Genomic DNA, 16,736 nt, shown 5'->3' with positions numbered 1-16,736 from the left:
GAAAAAAGTATTTTAAAAATATGAATTTATATATCAGTACCTTTTAAATAAAGAATGTGCTGTACGAAGGACTCCATTAATAACATGGAAATCTCCACTCTGAAAGCGATTCACCATTTCTGTCAACAAGTCAGGCCATTTCTGAGGGAAATCTTCTCTGCCAATAATGCTAATGGCATCACTTAACTGTGGGGAGGAAAGAGACTAATTAGATGAAAGCTCTATAAACAATCCCACCTAACAAGCAGGGCCTCACATACCTGCTTCTGAATTTGCTCTGGGCTGCTAAGCATCAAGTGCACTATGTTAGCTTTAATGGCTACTCGGTCGGCTTCGCAAATTTTATTTGGTTCATCTTCAACCTAAAAGCAAAACATTAATGAGCAAGTAACATAAATTCATATCCATGATTGTATGGGTTTGTAGATAAAATAGAACCATTTCTCATTTCCTGGTTTCCTAAGAAAAACAGAGGAAGGTAGGGCCTTCCTTCTACATAAATGGGTCACAGATTCCTTTAATAATCTGATGAAAACGTTTTTCTGCAGAAAAATGTACCTTCCTTCCCAAATGCAAATATTTTACATACAAATTAAGGAGCTTCTCTGACTCCCTGATGCCAATTAAGAATCTCAGTTCTGTAAGTAAACTAATCAGAACATGTGGTTAAAAATCTTTATACATATATGCTACTCAGCCGATATGCATCTTCAAAACCTTCAATTTGACCGTTACCTTAAGTCAAAGAAAGGTCTTTTCAATGAAAACTTCTTGACCATTACCAGTTTGAATGCATCCTGGACTACATCGCCCAAAGAGATTCTGGAAGTCTCACTAGTTTTACAAATCAAGACAGAGGGATAGGGCTTGCATGTCTACAAGTAGATGAATGGATTTTTAAACATTCTAAAATTCACCAAGTCATTTCTTCACCACATGTGAGAACGCTTGACTATACAAGCTTAAAAACAATATTTACTATTTTTGAATTCTTCTATGGAAAAAAGGTTCTAAATAAATATTTAACCATATTTAAAGCTGATTTTTTAGAAAAACTGACCATTTCTGTCAACTTTAATACTTTCTAAGTATCATTACTGCTATTACTAAAAACATTTCTCACTTTTTTCTTTATCCTAACCCAGAGTTACCTCAACCCCGGCATTACTGACATTTTGGGTCAGATAAATCTTTGTTGTGGGGATCTTTCTTGCGCACTGTAGGATGGTTCCCAGCGCCCTCAGCTTCTACCCACTAGATGCCAGACACCCTCCCCACCCCACCCCCAGCGTGGACAACCAGAATGTCTCTAAATATCCCCAGGTTGGCAAAACTACCCCCAATTTAGAACCACTGTCATAAGCTAAGGTAGGGAAAATAACCGTTTCTCAATATGTAACTACACTGATCATTAAACTTGCAGCATAATAAGATTCACCTTATGATTAGAAAATATTTCCACATCCCACAAGACACAGGACAAATACCTTATCAAAAACTTCAAATCTAAATTATTTTGCATTCTACACATATATATGTGTAGAATGCATATATATATATATATAAAAAATGTGGTTTTTTCCAGCTTTATATAATTTTTCCTTGTTCACAATAGAAATTGCTTCAATTACTCATTTAGACTGTATCTTCCCATGTAATGTCTCTTCAGTAGACAGTAAGCTAAAGTTAAATTTCAACCAAACTGGATGTTAAAACAAAGTCTCACACTCTCTAGCAACCTGGGTTATAACGCTGACTTAATCGATATGAATTTAAATAAAACAGCAACTTGGAAAAACGTCCTGTTTAACTTTTGTCAATTCTTTTGCATTCTCTACATGGACAATCATATCATCTGAGAACATAGACAGTTTTATGTCTTTCCAAATGGTATATTTCCTTTTCTTACTGCATTATCAAGGACATCCCTGGCGGTCCAGTGGTTAAGACTCCGTGCTTCCAATGCAGGGGGCACAGGTTCAATCCCTGGTCTAGGAACTAAGGTCCCACATGCCATGGCAAAAGAATATATATAAAATAAAAAATAAAAAAGACTTCCAACACAATGTTGAAAAGGAGTGGTAAGAGGGGACACCCTTGCTTTGTAACTGATCTTGGTGGGAAAGCTTCAAGTTTCTCACCATTAAGTATGATGTTAGTTATAGGTTTTCACAGTCTTTACATTGCCGAGAAAATTCCTCTCTATTCCAAATTTACTGAGTTTTTACCATGAATGGGTGTTGGACTTTGACAAATGCTTTTTCTGCACCTAATGATATAATAATATGATTTATCTTTTCTTAGTCGATAGGTTTTTGAATGTTGAACCAGCCTTGCATATCTGGGATAAATCCCACTTGGTCATGGTATTTTTATACTTCTGATACATTTTTGGATTTGACTTTTTAATATTTTGTTGAGGAGGGTCCTGCTTTTATCTTTAATCTGTGCCTGAATCGTTCAGGAACACTGCATATATCAATCTTAGGAACATGCAGGGTCTTAAACTATGTACTCACAAAATACTTACAATTCTCCAGTTTCTTTTAATATAGTTCTTGAATGTTACTGAGGCACACACTTTGATAACATTATCCTGAGACTTCTCCAGTAATGTTAACAGCAACAGTGGGTAATTCTGATTTCCTTCCACAGATTCAAGAAACTTCTCAGCTGTAAAACAATTTCCATGTTAGAAGATTTGTTATTACAAACAAATCTTAAGACTTCATGAATATGTGAACTATGTTTATCTCTGATTGAAGCATCATGGAAAGATTAGGATATTTTTTCCCTTAGGGAACCTATCACTTTTAGTGCCTCACTTCTCTTATCTATTAAATGAACTATATATGATGTTACATTAAATTTATATAATACCTCGGTTTTCAGATCACTTTACCATCCGTTAACTCACCCGATTCTCACAAACCTATAAGTTGGCCTGATCAGGTGATCACCCCATGTGAAGGACAATCTGCTTCTCAGAGAGATTAAGTGACCTTAGGGCAAAATTCATACACCTTGTCTTGTTCCAGAAGGATTACTATTAGTACTATTAGTAATGGTAGTAATATTTCCTTTATAGTACTGTGATTAAGATTAAATGAGGGGACTTCCCTGGTGGCGCAGTGGTTGAGAATCTGCCTGCCAATGCAGGGGACAGGGGTTCAAGCCCTGGTCCGGGAAGATCCCACATGCCGTGGAGCAACTAAGCCCGTGCGCCACAACTACTGAGCCTGCACTCTAGAGCCCGCGAGCCACAACTACTGAAGCCCACGTGCCACAACTACTGAGCCCGTGTGCCTAGAGCCTGTGCTCCGCAACAAGAGAAGCCACCGCAGTGGGAAGCCCGCGCACTGCAACAAAGAGTAGCCCCCGCTCTCCGCAACTAGAGAAAGCCCGTGCGCATCAATGAAGACCCAACGCAGCCAAAAATAAATAAATAAATTTATTAAAAAAAAAAAAGATTAAATGAGTTAATTTATGCTAATACATATTATTATTAACCGTATGCGTCTGGTGCTTTACTCACATATGCTAAGTTGTCACTACTACCCAGAGAGGTAGGTAGTATTATCCTCATTTTAAAGACAAGGCCACTCACATATATACAATGGAATATTACTCAGCCATAAAAAGAAACGAAATTGAGTTATCCGTAGTGAGGGAGATGGACCTAGAGTCTGTCATACAGAGTGAAGTAAGTCAGAAAGAGAAAAACAAATATTGTATGATAACACATATATACGGAATCTAAAAAAAAAAAAAAACGGTTCTAATGAACCTAGGGGCAGGACAGGAATAAAGACACAAACGTAGAGAATGGACTTGAGGACATGGGGAGGGGGAAGGGTAAGCTGGGACGAAGTGAGAGAGCAGCAATGACATATACACACTACCAAATGTAAAACAGATAGCTAGTGGGAAGCAGCTGCATAGCACAGGGAGATCAGCTCAGTGCTTTGCGACCACCTAGAGGGGTGGGATAAGGAGGGTGGGATAAGGAGGGTGGGAGGGAGGCACAAGAGGGAGGGGATATGGGGATATATGTATATGTATAGCTGATTCACTTTGTTATACAGCAGAAACTAACACAACGCTGTAAAGCAATTATACTCCAATAAAGATGTTAAAAAGAAAATAAAGACAAGGCCACTGAGGTTAAGTAAGATCACACAGCTAGAAGATTTCATTACTGAAAACGTTTTAGTCCAGTCCTTATTCTACCATACTAGCCCTCAGTTTTCTTCTTGAATTAAACATTTCTAATATCAGCAATAAATTTATACAAAAATTTTACCCATACGTTTTAAACTCATACTACATTTAGGGATAATAAATCTCCTAGGTTTACAGATCACACCATGAAGGTTTATAGCACTTCTAATTTTTCCTGTCTTAAGCTTCATAAGGCAACATCCATTCCAAGGTTCCGATATTTATTGAAAAGGTCTGCTGTTAGCATGTATTATCTTCTACGATTTAATATGATTTAACACCTTTCTTCTTTCCGAATTGAGTCCCAAGAGTTTAACTTCCACCCTCAAAGCCCCCCTGCTTTGTGTCTACCATGTGTTCCTTGGAAGATGAAGAATGCTGAACTGAAAAATATTTTTCAGGACGGGACACACTATGGTTCTGTATGGTTTGTGTGGTTTTACAGAAGGCTTTGGTTGCGTCAATATTTGGTTGGTCAGTATTTCATACCCAGCAACCCCTGGGAAATGCTCTGTTCTTAACTCTTCTCAGAAACATCAATTTATTCCCACATTGTATCCCTGATTCATAAGACAACAGCACCTCAACCTTACAAAGACACAATTATTAAAAATAATTTTTAGTAGACAGTGCTGGCAGAGGCTTTCTGGGAAAGTCTAAGACTAGAGCCATTAATTTCCTTTTATCCAAGAACAAATTACTTCTTTAAGCACTAACAGGAAAATCACAATTTTCCCTCACAGAAATCAAAAGGCCTTTCTAGACTAGGATGCATGCATTAACATGTGTACAATTCTATGTACTATATATAACATATAAACATAACATATATGTGCATGCATTCATCTGGGTCTTCATGGGGTGCTTCCAAAATCCTCTTTATGAGAATGCACATCAGTAAATTCCGAAGCAGCAGATTAAGAGCATTTCTGGTTAATACGGCTTACAAGAAGGATCATCAACTTACTACCCACAAGACACATGTGGCCCCCGGAAATTTGTTTGGTTTGCATGGTGTTTCAAAAATTTTTGAAGTTAATTGCTATCATTTAAAAATGAGAGGGACGGGCTTCCCTGGTGGCTCAGTGGTTGAGAATCCGCCTGCCAAGGCAGGGGACACGGGTTCGAGCCCTGGTCTGGGAAGATCCCACCTGCCGTGGAGCAGCTAAGCCCATGCGCCACAACTACTGAGCCTGTGCACTAGAGCCTGCGAGCCACAACTACTGAGCCAGCATGCTACAACTACTGAAGCCCGCAAGCCTAGAGCCCGTGCTCCACAACAAGAGAAGCCACCGTAATGAGAAGCCTGCTCGCCACGACTAGAGACAGCCCACACAGCAAGGAAGACCCAATGCAGCCAAAAATGAATGAATGAATGAATGAATTTTTTTTAAAAATGAGAGGGACTTCCCTGGTGGCACAGTGGTTAAGAATCCGCCTGCCAATGCAGGGGACACGGGTTCGATCCCTGGTCCGGGAAGATCCCACATGCCATGGAGCAACTAAGCCCCTGCGCCACAACTACTGAGCCTGCGCTCTAGAGCTCACGACTCACAACTACTTAGCCCGCATGCCTAGAGCCTGTGCTCTGCAACAAGAGAAGCCACCGCAATGAGAAGCCCGTGCACCGCAACCAAGAGTAGCCCCCGCTCGTCGCAACTAGAGAAAGCCTGCGTGCAGCAACAAAGACGCAACTCAGCCAAAAATAAATAAACAAATAAAATTAAAAAAAAAAAAAAAAAAAAGATGAGAACACTTCATATAAATATCCTTATTTTTCAAGCCAAGCTGGAAATCTCATCCTGCAAGACTGGTGTGAATCCCCCAGAGTTAGCTGGTTCCAAATAATATTTGCCCCTTAACCAAGGCACTTAACCCCCTTGGCCTGCCTCCTTCATTTACCTTTACGTGTGACTCCTGTGGGCATCGGAGTTTATAATTCTAAGCGTATACTAAATCTCTAATGAAAACTGGTCAAATTTGGGAAGGGGGAGAGAGGAGGAGGAACCCTAGATCTTAAAATATATTAATTAAATCAAACCCAACATGGTGATTTAAGAGACAGTGTCTGATTACCTAGTTTCATTCACTTAATCACTTTTTAGGCAATTAACTCTTACCTCTCTGCCCTAATTATTATGTCTCTAAAACAGGCAGGTGTATAGCGATTTTCAGAAAGGTCAAGGGACAAAGCATCCTAAACTTACTAGTCCTTTTTACCCCAGAAGGGATAAAAGTTATTTTACTCAAAAAATAAACCAAAAACAAAAAAACCCCACACCACCATATGTTATAGCAGCTATAAGCAGCCAACTAAAGACTTTATGGCTAGAGAATGAAAAATAAACTATGCCTAAGAATTCAAGTGTAAATCTTTTTTTTTTAATTTTATTTACAAACAGGCATATTGCACAAATGTTTCCCTCACCTGTCCTTTAAGAATAAATCAATCACAAAACAGTATTTATTTTCTTTACCTGGACGTCTGATGGCAGGATCAGGATCAAGAGTCTTCTTTAAATATTCTGTTAGCGTTTGCAAATTTGCATCGCTGAGCTCCATTGCCACAGAACCTAAAACAAAAAATGAGGTTTGGGTAATTGGTCACATGGGGACACAGTGATTTACATAAAAGAATCATTTTATATTACGGGTGTCCCCCTCTCTGAAAGTCATCTACTTGTTACATTTTATGTGTGGGCCATAAGCCTTGCTTACTCTTAGCTGAGACAAGGTTCCAGAAGATAAGGTGGGCTTTTTTGAAACAGTAGTGGGATAATTTTGAGACAAAGAAGAAAAAACACACCATAAACTAGGGTTAAAAACACAAATCACTAGGTTTATTTTTTTAAAGCCCCACAATAAAAAATTAAAATTTTAAGCATCCTTAACTCTAAGGATCCCAAAGAGTTCTGAGATAAAAAACCAGAATAAATTCCTTTGTGTACAACATGCAACCATAGCTATTGACAACAAACTACATACTGAGAATCTGCACCTGGGAAGATAATTTTGGGGTTCATAAGATGACAGCTGTGATTATAATTAAAAAGCAATTTTCCACACCAAAAGCAAAGTCAACAAAAGCAAAAATAAACAAGTCAGACTACATCAAACTAAAAAGTGTCTGCACAGCAAAAGGAAACATCAACAAAACGAAAAGACAACATATCAAATGGGAGAAAATATTTGCAAATCATATCTGATAAAAAGGTTAATTTCCAAAACATATATAAAAAAAAACTCATACAACTTGGAAAAAAAATCCAATTGAAAAATGGGCAGAAGAGCTGAACAGACATTTTTCCAAAGAAAACATACAGTTGGCCAACAGGTACATGAAAAGGAGCTCAACATCATTAAACATGAGGGAATGCAAATCAAAAGTACAATGAGATTAACACCACACACCTGTTAGAACGGCGATCATCAAAAAGACAAGGAGGACTTCCCTGGTGGCGCAGTGGTTAAGAATCCACCTGCCAATGCAGGGGACATGGGTTCGAGCCCTGGTCCAGGAAGATCCCATATGCAATGGAGCAACTAAGCCCATGCGCCACAACTAGAGAGAAGCCTGTGCGCCACAACAAAAGATCCTGAGTGCCGCAACTAAGACCCGACACAGCCAAAAAAAAAAAAAAAAAAAAGCCTAGTTGGAAGACAAGATAAAACTGAAATACCAACTACAGACCTATAATCCCTTTCCTGCAGTTTTGAGATCCAAACATCTATAAACTGAGTTTTTTTAAACAAGTTTGTGGCAAACTCACTTGGCAACAAAACCTGGCCTGAACTGTCTGAGGCTGTAAATATAAATATCTCACTTAGTATGTAAATTTGTTTCACTAAATAATGTATTCGATTGCGGGGCGATATCCCATGCCCCACTGGGGATGCTGCATAATCTACAGCAAGTGCATTTCAAAAAAAAAAAATCTGAATTCTGAAACACTTTTGAGTGTAAGTACCAAATGAAGCACACAGACAGCAACTTAACTGCTAGGTTAAGAAGAGAGTCACTGGAGTATTTGTGGTCCAAGACTTCCCAGAGGCTGTGAGCTTGAAGGATATATAGATTTGGATAGGCCAAGTGAAATGAGGACCCATCTCATACAGGCAATAGTGTGAGCAAAGTACAGAGATGGGAAGAATCCATAGCTCCTTTGGGGAACAGTGGACTTGGAGGCTGAGCTCAGATCATATAGGTTCCCCAATACTTAGCTGAAGAATTTCATGATTTAATGTACAAAAGAGGAAGGCACTCAAGGTTTTTTGAAATGGGTAAAAACTTAATGAAAGTGGAATATATGTACTTTGGGCTGGTAATGGTTTGCAGATTGGAGTCGAGGAAGAGAACAGAAGATCTATTAGGACACTTTTGTAAAATGGGGGAAGGGTCACAAACATGAACCAGGCACAGTGCTAGATGATACGCTTCACATCATTTCACACAATAACCATTTTACAATCAAGGAAGGCAACTCTGAGAGATTAACTAACTTTCCCCAAGCACACAATTAATAAAGATTAGATTCAAATCAGTCTGACCCTATAGGTCTACCCTATTCCTACTACCCAAGGCTGTCTCTCAAGTGGAAATAATGACCGAGGGCTGAACTAGAGCGAGAGCACCAGCGACAGCAACAGAAAGAACGATGTGAAAAGAGACAGCCAGATTAGAAGTAGGGGGAGGCAGAAGTCAAAGATGACTGAGATTTTGAACAAGACTGATCCAAACAAAAAAAGCCATAACGCTTCATCTCGTCACTAAGCTAGAAAGATTTTATAAAGGGCTATGGCTAATGCTGTGCTTGTGCGGAGTACTCCTCCACAGCCAGAAACCACAACCTGCTAAGGAGACTGATATGTTTGAAACTATCTGTATTCTCCTCAGTACCGTCGTTTTTATCATAAGGGAAGCCAATATGCTGAATGATTTAGTAGATTCCCCCACCTATATATTCACCTCCTTTGACCCTGGGCATGAATATCAAGTCCTGCTTAACCACACACAGAATTTATCAAGAGGCTACTCTTTCTGGTTTTTATACCAAAAGTTCGGAAAATGCTACGCATCACATTCCCCCTCTTTTGGAGATTCACTTTAAAGGCTTCAGGAACTCAAAGAGTAAGTTATCCATTTAACGTTCTTTAATCGAGTTCCTCCCATCACTTGGCCACCGAACCACTTTATTATGGAATACAAGTTGGAAAGCAGTGATTTAATTCATTTCCCATTCTTTTTTCTGTGTTGCAATGCTGAATCTGTTATGAAATCATGAAAGTTTGCTGTTGCCAAGCAAAACCATTTACATCAGTATATCAGAGCTAAAAAAAAAAAACTTACTTTGCCACATGCAAATTATTCTACCTTTTGGGATTTATGCAAGGCAACATGTTAGAAACTGTGTGTGTGTGCTGAGGGGATTATAGATGTTAACTGAATCTATTTTGTTGAGTTTTTAAAGACACTCCTCAATAAATCTGCATTTTACTAACTTTCTTCATGACAGAGTCCCATGCAATCTGGCACCTGTCAACCTCGTCTCCTACCTTCTTCTTGCCCCTATGTTCCAGCCCCCAAAGCCTTCTTTATGTTCCTCAAACCAGACGAAGACAGTTCTCTCTGCCTGTAATAATGCCCTTCCTTCTAATTTGATACCAGGTATCATCCAGCTGTCAGCCCACTGTCAAATCCTCAAAAGAGCCTTCCATGACTATCATCTACCTCATCCCTATTGTACTGTTAATAGCATCTATCCTCATCTGATATCTTTGACTTGTTATCTCTTATTTGTAAGCTCCTTAGGGCAGGGACTTTGTAGGTCTTGTTCCTCTCTGTATACCCAGGACCTTCAACACTGCCTGGCACACAGTAGACATTCATTAAGCATTTGCTGCATGAACTAATGGATAAGGCAATATGTCAGCGAACCAGCTAAAACATGGATCCAGTTTGGATTGGAGACTATTCTCTGAGGGTCAGTTACTAGCAGGCCCGACATAATGTAGGAACTCAGTTACACCTGCCAGATAAACAGTGACCAAATTACTGCCATTAGTTTCTGTTCATTCAAAAATGCTTGAAGAAAGATGTGAATTTGAAATCTGTCCTGTATTATTGTTCATATCTGACAGTGCTAGCACTTTTGTTTCGGAGGCTTGCACTTACTGTCCCGTCTGCCTGGATATCTCTGCCCCTGGAGAGCTTTGTGGCTCACTGCCCGCTTCATTCAGGTCTCTTTGCAAATGTCATCTCTTTTGAGAGACACTGTCCTGGACCATCGCATCTAAAAGAGCACCCACCTCAGCCACTCTCCATTCTCTTACTGTTTTTCCAAGTCAATTTTATCAGGCATATGAATTGCTTTCTTCTTTACTATGCTTTTCCCTCCATTAGACTGTAAGCTCCATGTGAGCAGGGACTTTGTGTTTTGTTCACTGCAATCTCCCTAGACCCTTAAAACAGTGATGGGTACCTACGACATATTTGTTGTACGATTTTCAAAGGCTACATACCCTTTATTGATTTTTTTCCCCATCAAAAAGCACTATCATTCTTCACATTTATTTTGGTCAATTGACTGTGACAACCAGGAAGAGCTGGAGACAACTGATTCTAAGAGCACATGACAGAGTGACCCCATAAAACAACAAAGTTGAAGTGCTAGGGTGGAACTATTTTTAAATTAAAAAAAAAAAAAGTGTGTAGGGGGAAAAACTGTGTGAGGCGTGGGGGGAGGAGGATATAAATATGCATGCTACAACCCTGAAAGTTAAAATACTATGTAAGTCCTATATTTTTAATGTTAGTTAAGGGACTAAATGTCAACAAATCCTTTTTCTATCTCCTCAGTGACAATGTCTACAGACCCAATTTATAAGCTTAGCCTAGATTTGGGAAAGTATGACAAATCAGGTAATTTTAGAGAATACTCCACAGATTTTCACAATATATCAGCAAGCTCAAGGTCTAATTAAATTATCTTATTTGCCACAGGTGAAGGTGCTTTGACACTTGGAAATGTTAGCAATATATAAATGTAAAAAGTGTTATTGACTTTAAAGACTCAAACTAGACATGAAAAAATTCACTCTTTTGCCTTTAAATAAGGGGTGATACTTTACTTCTCCACTGAGCTATTTTTGGAAATCCCTACCAATACACAAAAAATAAAAAATATGTACCACAATAAATCAATTATGACAGACTTATCTAAATCCCAAGTTCTTCTTGTTGAAAGAATGGCTGGGCCTAAGTCTAGCCTCTTCTCACAGGCCCTCAATTACAGATGAAAATTTTTGGAATAAAAGCTTTGCTTTCCAAGGCCATCTCACAGACATCTGCGACATAAGTTGATCCAACATGTGTGCCTTTTCCTTAGATATTTCCTCCACATTAGAGAACCATTCCTGAGGCCTTACATTTGGGGAAAGGGAGAGAGATCCAATAAATGAAAACTATCTGGCGCACACACACATCAAGAACATATCCCAACACCTCAATCCACCCTCTGCTTTTTTTTTTTTTTTTAATAAATTTATTTATTTATTTTTGGCCGCGTTGGGTCTTTGTTGCTTGGCGCGGGCTTTCTCTAGTTGCAGACAGCAGAGGCTACTCTTCGTTACAGTGTGCGGGCTTCTCACTGCAGTGGCTTCTCCTGTTGCGGAGCATGGGCTCTAGGCACGCAGGCTTCAGCAGCTGTGGCACGTGGGTTCAGTAGTTGTGGTGCACAGGCTTAGTGGGCATGTGGGATCTTCCCGGACCAGGACTCGAACCCGCATCCCCTGCACTGGCTGGCGGATTCTTAACCACTGCACCACCAGGGAAGCCCCACCCTCTGCTTTCTAATCACAAGAACATACCAATGAGATGGAAATCCAAACTTTTTACATTGTCTGCAAAGCCCTATGTGATCTGGCCCCTGGATACCTCTCCCTTCATATACTACTCTGTGCAAGCTGGATTTTCCTCAAATATTCCAGGCTTGTTCCTGTCCCGAGCCCTTTGTACTTTCTATTCTCTTTGCCTGGAATGTTCTGTTCCCTCATCTTTCCATAGCTGGTCTCAGCTCAAATGCCACCTCCTCAGAGAAGTCGCCTTCGTCTGTCACTATCTGAAATTATCTAGGTCATTTATTTGTATTCTTGTTTCTTTCTCTCACTAAAATATAAGCTTCCCAAGGGAAGGGACTTCGTCCATTTTTATTTCTTCACTGTATTCACAGAGATTAAGTGGATGCTCAATCAAGTTATTAAATGAATAAAGGAACAATACCAAAGGTAGAGCACTGCCCCCGAAACCCATCTAATACTATACAGGAAATGGTTTCCCCCTATCCCAGTCCCCAACCAGCAGAAATCAAAGTAAACAGAAGGGGAGAGAGAAGTCTCTTGCACTGATGTAAAGAAATGAAAGATTAAGGGTCTTAAGAGGGAAGAGGCTGGGTAGATCAAGTCCCAAGAATTATGCAAAAAATGGAGACACACCAAAAAGGGCCAAAAATTTGACTATGGGGGCCCAAGTGGAGGAGAAAAAGAGCACTGTTAGGATCCAAGAGTAAAAAGCCCCTTTCTGTGCATTATTATTCCAAGGAATAATACTTGCGCATCTACCACGTGGCAAGCAAAAGCTATCTGCGTACAGCAGTAATGAGACAGGGGAGGTCCTTGCTTTTTTACATCCTAGCAGTTGAGGAAGACAATAAACAAGTAAACTACACGAGATTCTAGCATATGATAAAAGCTGTGAAGTAACTAAAACTCGGGTGATGTGATGAAGAGTTGAAGGAAAGAGATCCTTTGAGAGGTTTGTCAAAAAAGGCGTACGGAGAAAAAAAAAAGGCGTACGGGGAGTGAAACTCGAAGGACAGGGAACCAGCAAAGACCTGATGTTGGTAATTTCCAAGCAGAGGAAAGGTGCGTCCAAACGCTTTATGGAGGACATGAGCTCGGAACATTTAAGAAAAAGAAAGGTCAGCAGTATGGCTACAGTGGCTAAGGAGGAAAAGAGACAGATGGGAGAGGCGGACAATGGTCACCACCGACGGGACTTTGTAAACCACGGCAGTAACTCAGTGGATCCTCAGCCACTTTATGAAGTAGATGTTTTCAACCCCACTTTGCAAATAAGGAAGTGGAGGCCGGAGAGATGAAGAGACCAGCCCTATGTTACACCCCTAGGGAGAGGCTAAATCTGGAACGGACCCAGGCCTTCTCATTCCAAAGCTGAATTCCATGCTCCAAACGGTATACCACGCCATAGCGTCTCCCCCAAGAGGCGGACCCGTGTTACCGCGCAGGTGCGTGGACCCCCCGGTGCACGGACTACAAGCTAATCTTCACGAGCAACTCACCAAAGTGAGATCACGAAGCCCGTGTTACAGTCGCGGAGACTGAAGCACTGGGAGGTGCTGCTCCACCGCCTCCTTAATGAGAAAGTGAGGCCAGGGGAAGAGGTGGTCGGGGCGGCTGCCCGCAAGCCCGCTCCGCCGCCGGACAGGCCTGGCTGCCGCACTACGCTCGCGTTGCGGGTGGCCCAGAGCGCCGAGAACGGACGCGCGGGCGCCACCAATGAGAGGCGGCCTTCCCGAGCGGCGCGGCCAATCAGCGCGGCGCTGGAGGGGAAGAGGCGGGCGCTGGGGCCGCTCTGGTTAGGCCGCGCCTGGGCTGCCCTCGCCCCTCGCAGGCTCGGGGGCCGCCGGGCCTGGGCCTCAGACCTGGGACGCCAAGAGGGGAAGCGAGACCCGTCGGCGAAGACCCTGCCCGGGACACGGGCCCAAATTCCGCTCTCGCCCAGAAGTGCGGTCCTTGCTTCCCAGCGTTCGGAAGTGCCGGGAGCGCCTCATCCCTCACGCAGCCGGGTCCCAAGAGGCCACTGTGCCAGGCCGTGCACGCCCGCGCCTTACCTCGTGGGGTACGGGTACGGAGAAGGGAACCTCAGCCGCGGACCGTAGCCGGCAATACCCACCCCTGCTGCCGCTCCACCGCACATTCAAACCCCGGCAAAATGGCGCGGCGGCGAGGCTGTGGTCGAGGCGCATGCGTGAGCGGGGCCGAGGCAAGGGGCGGGGCCGAGGGCGCTCGGCTCCACCCAGGCTGGACTCGCCAATCGCGGCCCCGTTCTGTGTGCTGACGTCACAAGCGACAATGCCCTTTGGCTTTGAACGCTCCGTTGGGCATCGCAATGCCCATTCTGAGACGAGCACAGATTGGGCGCGTGGCCGCTGCATTGTGGCCTATTTTGATGTCAGGCATCTAGTAGGTCTTATATAACTGTTGAACGAACTGCCCAAAGTCATGTCCAAAGCGTCTCCAATCGAAGAGAACTGTCTGCCCCTCATGGAGCTTCTGTTTTAGAGGGAGGAACGGAATAAACAAGATAATTTCAAATTTGATAAGTGCTATGAGTCTTCTCATAGGATTTAAAAACAGAATGATGTGGCAGCAGTGACGTAGACTGTCAATGGGATGGCCAGAGGAGGCCTCTAAACCAGTGACAATTGACTTGAATTTCAACAAGGAGACAGCTGTGGATCAGCCTGCAGACCGTTCCAGGAGGAGGGGATGCTGATAGCAAAGGCTCTGAGGCAGGACTGTGCTAGGCTGGGGCTTAAAAAATAAAGTGGAGCATGGCAGGAGATGAAGTTAGGTCAGCAGGGGCCAGATGATGTAGGCCTCTTAAGCCAGTGTTATGTCTTAAGTGCACCCATTACAGGATGACCACCGAATTTATATTTTAAAAGGTCCACCAGTTGCTGCTTGGACTGTATGAGGGGAAGACCTTGAAGCAGGGAGACCAGTGAGGAAGCTGCTGGAGGCATCCAGGAAAGAGACGTTAGGCCTGGACTAGGGTGGGTAGCAGTGTGTGTGGAGAGAAGTGGACAGCTTCAGGATATATTTTAGAGGTAGAGCCCATAGGATCTTATGACACACTGAGTGCGGGAAAGAGAAACCGATGGTGACTTATGGAAATTCCAACCCTCAGTTTTGGCCACCTCCTCCGCCTCCCTCAACAGGCTCAGCTGTCTCCCCTCAGAGCCCATCCCTTGGAATTGCTAGCTTGCTACTCCTGGGACTGACAGGCATGCTATTTGGTCATCATTCGAGGAAACAAATATAGGAACAAAAGGATATAGGCACTGAGGATAGCAGAGCTCTCAGCCCGTGGTGACTCCGTCCAAACCTCTACACTAAGCGCTGACCAATCTCAAACATGGCTTCTAGCAACACAAGGCTGTGTCCCTAGGATGACCCCAGTGTCCTCACCCCCTCACGACTGCCTGAGAAAACTCAGTGCCACTAAGAGAATTTACTGTTTTTTTCTAACCAAGATCTGAGGATGAGCTCCAACCTCCCTTTCTTAAAGCATTTACTGAAAAGGGCTTACAATTGTGAACTCCTTCCTCTGTCCCTTTGAGAGGTAGGTATATGTATCTCCTACACTTCAGGAATGTCTTTCTTAAGGACCTGAAAGCCCTTCCTTTGAAATGTAATCATCAGGAAGGTAGGGTCTCTGTCTCCCAGTCTCTATGGGAGGCTAGAAGCCTAACTTTGGTAATTCCCAGCTAGCAGACACTGCTGGCCTCATCACATTTACACTGACCAACTCTCTAACTTTTCACTTGAGCCCCTGTTCTTTCCTTACTCCCTCATTCTCCTTTTAAAACATCCAATCACCTCCGCACAAGTCCCGAATGAGCTCAGCTCTTTCCCCATCAGTAATCACCAGTAATTACAGAATAAAATCTGTTTTCACCACTTTAACAATGTCTGGCTGTGTTTGTTTATCTATCTTTGACTGCACCCTTGCTACAGACATGTAAAAGCAACTCCTATGTGTAAAATGTAAGAAGTTGCTCTGTTTGAGTAGAAGGGTTGTAGTTATAAGTTTTTGGTAAAATTACTCAACCTCTCTCATCATAGCCCACAAACCCTACAAGATCTGGCTCCTGCCAACCCGTCTGACTCATCACCTTCCTCTCTGCTTCCCTCCACCCTCACTCAGCTCAGCCACCCCACCTGCCCTTCTGCTCTTCCAAGCTCCAAGCTTATTCCTACCTCATTCCTACGTGCTCTTCCCTCTTTGTCTGGAAGGCTCTTCTAGATCCTTCTAGATCTAGAAAGACTGGCTTTTCTGCACCTTCAGATTCCAGCTCAAATGTCACCTCCTCAAAGAGGCCTTCCACTTTTTTCCAAACAAAATTGCCCACTCCTCACCACCCAATAACGAGACATTTAGGGTTGCCAGATTTAGCAAATGAAATACAGGACACCCGGTGCAACGTGAATTTCAGAAAAGCAATGCATGATTTTTTAGTATAAATATCGCATGGGACGTAGTTACACTAAAAAAATTATAGTGTTTATCTGAAATTCACATTGAACCAAGTGTCCTGTATTTTATCTGACAGCCCTACCTCCATTATATCATCTTCTTCACATCTTATCACTCCCTGTAATTGTCTCCTTTTTTTTTTTTTGGCCGCGCCGTGAAGCATGCGGGATCTTAGTTC

At 42.3% G+C, this 16,736-nt stretch overlaps 1 protein-coding gene across 2 annotated transcripts in view; it reads right to left on the bottom strand.

Annotated features, from left to right (window-relative positions):
* Positions 1-14,271, bottom strand: part of CSE1L (chromosome segregation 1 like) — a 41,407-nt gene extending 27,136 nt beyond the window's left edge. The window contains exons 1-5 of one of the 2 annotated variants that reach the window (XM_007185337.2): positions 14,130-14,271; positions 6,699-6,794; positions 2,531-2,673; positions 261-362; positions 41-186 (exon numbers count right to left, since the gene is read on the bottom strand). In XM_007185337.2, coding sequence (XP_007185399.1) covers positions 41-186; positions 261-362; positions 2,531-2,673; positions 6,699-6,783 — 476 coding nt within the window. In that variant the 5' untranslated portion in view covers positions 6,784-6,794; positions 14,130-14,271. Of the gene's footprint in view, positions 1-40; positions 187-260; positions 363-2,530; positions 2,674-6,698; positions 6,795-13,577; positions 13,754-14,129 lie in introns of those variants that run through there. The other variant, XM_057529733.1, reaches the window with a different exon arrangement.
* Between the last annotated feature and the right edge of the window lie 2,465 nt (positions 14,272-16,736).

Source organism: Balaenoptera acutorostrata, chromosome 15 (genome assembly GCF_949987535.1).
Source record: "Balaenoptera acutorostrata chromosome 15, mBalAcu1.1, whole genome shotgun sequence".
NCBI lineage: Eukaryota > Metazoa > Chordata > Mammalia > Artiodactyla > Balaenopteridae > Balaenoptera > Balaenoptera acutorostrata.
The sequence above is the reverse complement of the archived record's forward strand: the minus strand, read 5'-3'. Positions and strand labels throughout refer to the sequence as shown.